Here is a 9,649-nt window from a genome sequence, read left to right as displayed (position 1 = left end):
CTCCCTACCTAATATAGTTAATACAGACCGCGGTTGGAATTAATGTTTCCAAACACTCCCCCTTAATTCCAACCATAAGATAAATACACAGAATATCATATAGCACAATTCATAAGACACAAACATACTCTTAATTGACATGCTTGCTGGTCTAAGTCTCAGCTAGGCTTACAACATAGTCTGGATTTTCTACAACACATGATTTGATAACACATCTTTCATTTTTTCCTTCTTGCTAAAGGGTCCATGCTTGTTCATTTGTTGATGCAATTTCATCTTCACCTTTCTTGCCATAAAATAGTGATGGAACTTCTCCTTTCTTGATTGCGGGTTAACATTCTTTGTATTCAATATTGTTGCAGGTTCTTGGGACTTATACTTGTCCTTAATGCTTGCAATTTCTTGTTTTATTACTTCTTCTTGGCTGTCAATATCTGCACACTTAAAAGAAATGTTAGATTTATATAAAAGATCATAAAAATAACCATTGTCATCCTTCTCTTTTAAGAGAGCTTTGCTTCCTTCATCTTTCTTTGTTGACATAGTTGGTTGATTCATGTCTTCAACCTCTTTAATCAACTTTGTTGTTGCAAACATGTTTTCTTACATTTGATTTGTGTATGGAGGTAGGCACCTCTTCCCACCATACAACTACTCCTCAATAAGATGATTTTCTTGCATGAGTTTGAACCACTCTTCATGGGATACATAATTCTTATCAAATTTCAATTCATATGTCTCTGCATCATAGGGAGTGTCATCATTATCACATGCTACTCTATTGTTGACTACATACATATTTTCAGTCTTGATCCCAATTATGATGCTTTCAACACTATCACCATTTTTAACAACACCACTTTCATCATCTTCAACTTTCTCACTCCCCTCCATACTGTACTTCATTTCAAGAACATCCCAAAATATTTTTGCATTATGTATTTCACCAAATTCATGCAAAATACTAAACAAAATGTTTTCATCTAACGCTGATATAGTGAGAAGTAATGCTACTGCACTTCTACACTTATCTTCAGAATTCATAGAATTTTCTTTGATGAATTTCCATAAATTTACTGAACCAATCAATCCTTTCATTTTAATTGCCTAAAGCTCAAAATTTTTACCTGATAAAATAGCCAAAGCTGGAATTAATTGCTTCAATATTGTATCGATGTCTTCAAATTCTTCATCTGGTATTTCATATTCCGCCTCTGCATTTTTATTCTCTCTTAATATTTTTGATTTCTCTTCAAAAAAATCTTTGAGTCGCTTTTGCTCACCCATCACTTATCGCTCTACCACAGAGCCAAATCTTTGTGAGCATTCTCAACAACCATAATAACAAACTCAAATAGCCCAATCAATCACGTATTAAATCACGCCTTAAGATTCTCACTTTACACCATGAGACATTCATGGTACACAAGCCCATTTTATATATTTTTTCCTTTGAAAAGAATAACACAAATATCTCCCCATATAAAAGCACTTACAAAAAAAAAAAAACCCACTTAAAAAAACACTGGAAAGTCCCTAAATTATTTTAAGGCAAGGTGCTTTCACAACTTTAATTACATTGTATGAATATATTAAATTCTTTTCTTTTATCTAAATGGACCCTCCCTTTTTTTTTATGCAACGCTGCTAAAAAAGAGCATTTGAAAACACTCACAAGATTTAAAGAACTTTACATTGTCTTTAAATAAAATTCAACGAGCTTCAAACACCACCACGCTTGTCCACAGGTTGTGAATTCCTTTTCACATGGGTTGTTTCTTCCTCAACGCTCAGCCTTCAGGCTACTTCAATCTCGTCACAACGTTATCGCACTTCAACTTCACGTTGACAACATCTCCACACAGCAGCAGGTCGCTTCAAACAGGAAACTCCACGACGGTACAAGTTCAACCCTCTTCGTTGGCGAATTGAAGTTTTCACTGGCCTCCGGAATCACTCTTCTTCCCAGTCCGCAACTGTTAGACTCATTCAACGATCCACCTCGATCGAACAATGATCTCCAGGTGCATGCTCTCAATTATTTTTCATAGAGTCCAATAGCTTTGTCCAGCCCACTCCAACTCAAATCTCCCTTGCCAGCGCTATACAATATCAATTCAAACACTTAACACAACAACCTTCAAACACTTAACACAACAACCTGTACTTTGCTTGCAAGATCTCCACGGTAGCTTAGTAAATATAACAACAGTGGCTCTCTGCTGAGGTCAAGAGTTCGTGCCTCTCTTCAACTAGCTCTCAAGGCTCTACACAACTCAATGTGATTATGTCGCTTTCCCATAGCAGCAAGAGCTCACGCTCTCTGCACACTCAACACAGCAAGAAACTTCACGTTGTCTGGGGCTCTCCACACAACTCTTAAACAACACGCACAACGACTCTCTCACAGCTCTTCCACACACAACACTGCAACAAACAAAAGACTCGGATGTAGTCTCTAGTTCTTCACCACAACAGACCAATCTGACTGTTAGCAGGCACAAAGAAACCTCACCAATCTTCACACACACACCAGACACTTTTGGAAGTCCGACGACACTTTCACAAGTTGCAATTTTCCTCAACCACTATGCACAACTCACTTAAGATCGGATACCATATCAGCGAATGCATAACTTAACACATCACAGCTTGAACTTTACATTGACAACAGACCAATCTGACTGTTAGCAGGCACAAAGAAACCTCACCAATCTTCACACACACACCAGACACTTTTGGAAGTCCGACGACACTTTCACAAGTTGCAATTTTCCTCAACCACTATGCACAACTCACTTAAGATCGGATACCATATCAGCGAATGCATAACTTAACACATCACAGCTTGAACTTTACATTGCCATCAAATGACTTTTATACATGTTTCTCAATTCTAGTTGTCGGTGGCTTCTTCATGAAGCTATTTGAAATCTCCGGAAACCTCGAGACAATATCCTGAATTCTTGAGAAGACTCGCTACCTAACATAGTTAATACAGACCACGGTTGGAATTAATGTTTTCCAAAAAAACACAGAGACCTAATCCTCAGCAATAGCCATGATTATATTTGACGATGCAATTGGGGAAATTTAAGCAACCTTGCAATTAAATTGTTGTGCATCGGAGTTGGTTTTGAAGTTATTTTCTGTGTTAAATTTTTACGCTGAACCTACCCAGGACCTTATGATAAGAAAAATGAAGATAAATGTTGTACCATTGATGCTATAGCTATTGAATTGGGTCTTTGATGATGCAGAATATTCGATGAACTTTGATTACATCCACCAGTTTCCGTCGGATAAGTCTTCATGTGAACTTGCCATAATTAAATATGATTGCTGCAGACAGTGCGCGCCTTGCTTAACATAGGATTAGCTCAGTTTTTGAGATATGCATCCATCTTCGAGCTTCCTCTATTGTTTCCTGACTCCGATTATTTCAACAACAGTTCGACTTTCTTTCTCTTTCGCCAAATTTGGTGGCAATATGTTTGAACAGAATGTGAAGCTTTGTATCAAGCCCCCTCCTGTGCACAAGCAAACATACCAAGGAGGACTGGGTTATTAGGGAGTACTTCGATGGACTCGATGTGCAGACGCGACCTTTCAGATTTGGTAACCTGTTACGAATGCCACAATACTAGAATTCCCGTTCACAAGATAATGGCAAACAAGAACAGAAACTTGACAGAGGTGACCAGTTTCAAATGTCACTATTTGAATCTTCTAGATGCCACAGGAGTAGTTAATGAGTTTGGTCCCCAGAGCAGAAATACTGTACATTGTATCTTCCGCTTGCCCTTCATTCAGGGCAAGGGCTAACCAGCCATATATTGTGCCATTAATGCCCTTGCCAGCTATGTATGGGCAGCACGTCAGGCAGGATGGCATAGGATGCATACATGACTCCGGCCGGCGACCTCGCGTTTCCGGTGACATACCCGGGACCCACCAACGAGGGCCCGCCCGCCCCGTCCCTCCGTTCCCGCTATCCACGTCAGCGCATGGGATCTATGTTCAAATGAAACTCTTCCCTCGCGCCCATTTCATTAAAATTGATTTTCGAACGCCGATGGCTCTGCAACCTGCTCTGCGCATCCGTTGCTAACAATCGCTGCATCCTGCTTCGCATGTCCTCTGCTACGTGCTCTACGACTGCTCTGCGATCACAGGTATTTCTCTGACTACATTTGACAAGTCTGCTATTTGTCTGCTGCGAAATCTGGCACATGAACTCTCTCAGAGAAAAGGAACATTGGGTTCATCTTCTTTCTTAGGGTTACTGTGAGATAAACTTGCTAGGGTTCCCCTCTTGATTCCAGCAGCATTAGGCAGTTGGATCACTGGGTCCTGTTTGCTTAGACGAAAAATTCTCACCTAGACGACGAGCATCTGAACTCTTCATTACTCGCAATCTCTTCACAGACTTCACAAACATGCTGAAAAAAATAAAAGCATTTTTCCATTCAGAAATCTGCCTGTAACGATGATAAAACAAGAGACTCGCCTGGTTATTATTATTTTCAGGTAAAGGATTTGCATCCGATGTTTGAGCTGCAAATAGAACTAGCGAAATATTCAGAATACTTCTATGTCTATTTCAAGCGAAAGATTCAGAAAACTTGTATGTTTATTTCAAGCGAAAGATTCAGAATACTTCTATCATAATTTCTGTGCAAGATTGAGAGATTAGGAAACAAACCATTTATGGCGACTCGGAACATTTCATCCAGAGCAGCAGTGAGCTTTTCGTAACTGTCATAGGCCTTCAAGTCAATTTTGCGGCCTATAGGCACGCCATCCACATTTACTTTGACGAACATGGTGTTGATTTTCTTTTCCCCTGGATCTGCTGCTGGAGGTGGAGGTGGAGGACGATTACAAGAGGGGGCCGCGGCTACTTTGGGTTGCGCAGCCAAATTCTTTCTGAAGCTCCAGATAGGAGGCCATCCTACCACCGGCGGTGCTCTGTAACAGCCAAAAAATTAAACGCACTCATGAAAAATGCATTCTACCCAAAATCTCAAAAGAAAAAACACAAAGAAATTGAAGGAAAGATAAATTAAAGACCAAAAATTTAAGAAAATAAAAACAATAAGTTGTACAGACCTGGAAGGGGTTACACTTTGGTTCGGAGCACGATCAGTCTCAGCTGGGGTTTGTATCTTTTCAGAGGCAGCAACAGGCGCCGGCGGTCTCTGGCTCTCCTGAGAAGCTTTAACTACAGATTGGGTATTTTGGGTGGATATAGCACCCTCCCCAAATCGATTGTTCGTTTTATCATCTGGAATCCCGCTGGGCGCTAAAGCCTTGGAATAGTGTTGCAAATTCTGCTTGCTTTTCTGCTCCCAAGTGAGCCAAGCGTTTGCAAGGCCATACTGCTGCGGAACAGCCCAAGGAAATATGAAATTCCTTGGCTGTAACTGATTCAACAACTTTGAGTCCGACTCTGGTAATCCAAACCCAAAATCACGCATCAAATTCACTCCCAGAGCATCAGAGAAACCTCGCTTTGCTCCTGAAGCAAACTTAGTAGAAAATCCATGACTCCTAATTCTTGTTGTGGCTGCCCTGGTTGAAGCTGTTGGTTCCAGCATGTGATAGTCGATGTTAATTTCAAGTATAAATGATAAATCAAACAGTAGTAAATGACATTTAATCAGGATTGTTCATGATGAGTGCAATCCTATGAGCAGATACTACCTGAAATTATTCAACAGCAGATCTCTTGGATCAGGAAGAATACCAGAGCTAACTGATGAGTTAAGGAGAATCCAAAACCATGGCTAACATCCAAAGTCAGGGAGACAAACACTCTTTAGACTGCATCACATTTCATGCAAAAATTAGTTAATCTACCGAAGGATAAACCAAACAAAATTAACCTGAAGAGCTGTCAAGCCAAATTGTGGTAGAGGACTCATCCTCTGACACTTGCTGATGCTGAGGATGTGCATCCTCTAAGTCTTATCACTGATATGGTATTTTCTGTTATGTTTCAAGGATGTGCATTCAGACTTGAGGTAGCATAACAATAATCAATTTCAATCAGGATATTTTGTCATGTTAAAGTATTCTAACATGAATCTATTTTGTTGTTGTCACTATGCAGTGCTTCTAAGCCCACGGAATGGTGGAAAAGTGGACACTATGCATTGAAGTATCATGCCGCCCCAATCCTGGTCCAGCATCTTTAAAAATTGTCCTTCACAATGGGGCAAAAAATCATGTGATTTATAGAATATGGGAAGTGCAGGGAAAGACAACCAATAACGAAGAATACTACATTACACTTGTTGCAGGTTTAAAAGAGGCAAAACACAATGGGGTGAATAACATAACAGTGCTGACAAACTCAGAATTAATCTGTAATCACATGGAAGGCATCTACAATGTTCGCGCAGACAATTTGAGGCCCCTCTACAGAGAGGCAAAAATCTGGAGTGCTCGATTTAATTCTTTTTCGATAAAACACGTTGCGGAGATCCATAAAATCTCTACTCATCTAATGGTTGGAGCAATCTCAAGTGTAGATGTAGGTGCCAGAGATGATTCAGGATCATCGTTCATTCCACTGGCAAACATTGATCAGCATCAATATAGGTCTCGACTATGTGTATACACCATGGTTGTCATTTTTATTGGGATTCTCATACCGTGGTTCTTTCAGTAAAGTACTCGTGGATGTACTTTTTTTTGGTTTTGTAATATCATTCACCTTGGATGTCCAATCATGTTATAACTGAATTCATGTGTCCAATTATGTACATTATATTTGAGGTGAACTAATTATTCTTAACCTACTGGTGATTCTAAAGGCCATCCACAAGTTGGCAAATGTGTGGATCATTGCTTTCAGTGCATATGAATATGTGAATGTTTGATTGGTTTTAATTATGTCCATTTAATATTTTTCAAACTTGACTAGACTACTATTGGACATGGAATTATAACTCCTCAGCTTAATAATATGTATGCACAATCTTCTTCAAGCATCATTCATGATTGCCTATTAATACTTGGAGGGTACCAAAGGCTCATAGTTACCTTGTTATCTACACCTGTTAATTCCATCCACATACTTGCAGCTGCTCCATAAAACAACACAACTATCTGCACAAGCAATCTGATTTCCTTCATTTGAAGCATTTTTGTTGAGTAGGGTTTGCAACACACAAGCAATTCTAGGTAATAAATCCTTTCTTTTCCTTGCTTTCCATACTATATGCACTCACCACATATTTATTTCCTTCAACTTGTTGCTTGACACGAAGTTGGAATCCTTAACACCTACATATAAACTTAGAATGTTGATCACTTGGAACATGTAAGTATTAATTCTCTTTTTGTTTCTTTAAGGACAACTGTTTTATAGCCAGGTTCAAGCATGTTTGCAAACCTCTGGTCGTCTGATGATAACCATTCTTCGACATTTGGGTGAGACAACCGTCACAACTGAACTTTAGTAACATTCATGTTAGACCTCTTATTTCTTGTAGGTTAATCAACCTCCATGCATAATTACGCTACACTCTCAGTGCATGGATGCTCACATTATCATGGAATAGCATTAATGATCCACAACTTCGTTAGAATAAATTTCTGCAAGAATACATTTCATACATAGAGCAGAGCAGACGACTTAAAGGAAAAAAAGGATGAAAATAGTCAACTGAGAGACCACGTTCCTCTTGAATAATGTGCCAACGACCAGGAATCAACCAGAAAGTAGTTATGGAAAAACCATCTGCCATCTCAATCCTTTCCCTGTACTCATGTTGAAAAGAGATTGGTTGTGATGAACTCGACTTAAAATGGATCTTTAACAGTTTTGGAAAGACCCTCTGTCATCTCAATCCTTTTCCTGTTACACATGTTGAAAAAAGATGGTAAAATTGTTTTGTGATGAACTAGACTTCCTCAAAATCGATCTTAACATTTGTCTTTCCATAGTGCATGCACTCTTCATCTAGTTTATTACCATTTATGAATCACATAAATTTGGATGTTGTTTACACATTTTTCCATCAGCAAGAATGAGAGTCAACTTTAAGGTCACGAGCTTTGAAAATTTGTTAATTAAACTCTGAAATTTGTTAATGGTTAGTTCTTTCTCTAGACCGGCTTTAGACTGAAAAAATAAGCACCTCTTAAAGAAAATTATTCCACCAGCTCCACTGAATTGAGGTTGTCCCTGAGCAGCATCATCAAAAAAAATTCCTAAGCCATTGATTTATCAATTAGTTGCACAACAATCTATCTTGGGTAAAATATCTGGGGGGTTTGTTATCTTTCAACTGTTTGAAAAAACTAAGATTGTTCAGTCCTTGCTATGTAGATTGGATTATTAGCCATTCATGCCACCAAAGGCTGAGAATGACAAAGAATGACATAATGGGGTTTGGGTTCTTTTTGAGGCTGAGCTGCTTTAGCTGGGCTTTAATTTTTAGCTTCCTCACTTCTTTTGCATCATCAATCAGAAGCTCTTGCAATAATATTATTGATGTGCTGGATGGCATTGCCCAAGTAGCTAGAAGTTTTCTCCTTAATTCTGTTGGTATTAATCTTGTTTAGTTACATGCTTTGATAGGTAAGTGATACGAACAAAACTATTTTTCTTCTGTATTTCAAGCTAAAGCAAACTTTTGTTTAAAAACATACAAATGTACACGGCCTGTTGTAGGGGAACATGTGTAAATCCAATAACGACAATAAAGGCATATGTTATGTGCACTGAACAATTTTAGCTAATATATGTAATTATCTCTATATAAACGATCTTCTACACATATCACAATCGGTAATTTAGTTGAAGTATACGCATTCCTATCACCATGAATACAAAAGCAAATTGCTATAATAAGCATGAACAAATAAATAACAGAGACATCAATATTGCAGAGGGAGATATTTCTTGAACTCTCTGTATCCAGTACTCATAATAACATGATGATTAATAATGCAAACTTGATTTGTACAAAGTTGTATATGCCAGATTAGAATGCAAACACTAAGCAAAATCAGAAACAGAGATACACCCATGAAATGAAAGTCTGAACTGGCTAACATGTAAAGTCATTTGCCCAGCAATAGGCTAATAGCTGTATTTTAATTGCAAAGTAGACTGATATCAAAAAAATAAATCTACATAAAACAAGATAAAGTAATCCATAATATGAAAATGAAGGGTTACATATAACAATTCTTAGCAGTAAAAAATCAAAAACCATGCCCTTGGTTATTTAATCTCAGGCTCAACAAAAGAACAATAATCAATGCCACTTTCCAAAGTAAATTTTGAAAACTAATCCGAGCATACACAGCAATATAATCAGAGCATTGCTGGTGGTGATCCTGGCATCTATAACAGATCAGTACTTGGAGAAACATTTACATTTCATATCTTTGATGATAAGTGGACCTCTACCACTCGGGAAGGGACAGTTTACTGCCCCTGTTGTAGTAATATATGCACTGCACAATTTTACCATACAAGTATAGTAAAGGGGCAATTATACATTATCTGGGTTGTCTGTGCTTTTGGTGGTTTTTATTCAAAATTAATTCCAATTAAGTTTATCCTGCAACAATATGAACATTATGATTCTGATTGGTGATAATAACTTACATTACTGTTAGTGTGAAT

General features: G+C 38.2%; 1 protein-coding gene and 1 long non-coding RNA gene across 3 annotated transcripts; one reads left to right on the top strand and one right to left on the bottom strand.

Moving 5' to 3' along the window:
- Positions 1-3,859: 3,859 nt before the first annotated feature.
- LOC149217178 (uncharacterized) lies at positions 3,860-6,802 on the top strand. Its single transcript, XR_016250637.1, has 2 exons — positions 3,860-4,175; positions 6,116-6,802. It is a non-coding gene; the product is annotated as an uncharacterized LOC149217178 (long non-coding RNA).
- On the bottom strand, positions 4,235-5,806 carry LOC149217179 (auxin-induced protein 22B-like). Of its 2 annotated transcripts, none has more exons than XM_089391319.1 (3): positions 5,113-5,806; positions 4,706-4,971; positions 4,235-4,569 (listed from the first exon to the last, which is right to left on the bottom strand). In XM_089391319.1, exons 1-3 carry the CDS (start codon positions 5,598-5,600, stop codon positions 4,331-4,333), a joined length of 993 nt encoding a protein of 330 aa, XP_089247445.1. In that variant the 5' UTR covers positions 5,601-5,806; the 3' UTR covers positions 4,235-4,330. The 2 variants fall into 2 exon arrangements, with proteins under 2 accessions (XP_089247445.1, XP_089247446.1); XM_089391320.1 differs by having other exon boundaries at positions 4,237-4,557; positions 5,113-5,793.
- Positions 6,803-9,649: the final 2,847 nt, after the last annotated feature.

Source organism: Pinus tabuliformis, chromosome 1_1, assembly GCF_031772625.1.
Source record: "Pinus tabuliformis cultivar Carrire ecotype Pingquan chromosome 1_1, CPIR1, whole genome shotgun sequence".
Taxonomy (NCBI): Eukaryota; Viridiplantae; Streptophyta; class Pinopsida; order Pinales; family Pinaceae; genus Pinus; species Pinus tabuliformis.
The sequence above is the reverse complement of the archived record's forward strand: the minus strand, read 5'-3'. Positions and strand labels throughout refer to the sequence as shown.

Bases quoted from the DNA above. Each gene is read 5' to 3' on its own strand.
- LOC149217179 (XM_089391319.1), bottom strand. From the start codon at position 5,600: ATGCTGGAACCAACAGCTTCAACCAGGGCAGCCACAACAAGAATTAGG. The intron at 4,972-5,112 runs GTCTGTACAACT...TGGCTGTTACAG, and splicing joins CAAAGTGTAACCCCTTCCAG to AGCACCGCCGGTGGTAGGAT. The intron at 4,570-4,705 runs GTTTGTTTCCTA...ATATTTCGCTAG, and splicing joins GTTCCGAGTCGCCATAAATG to TTCTATTTGCAGCTCAAACA.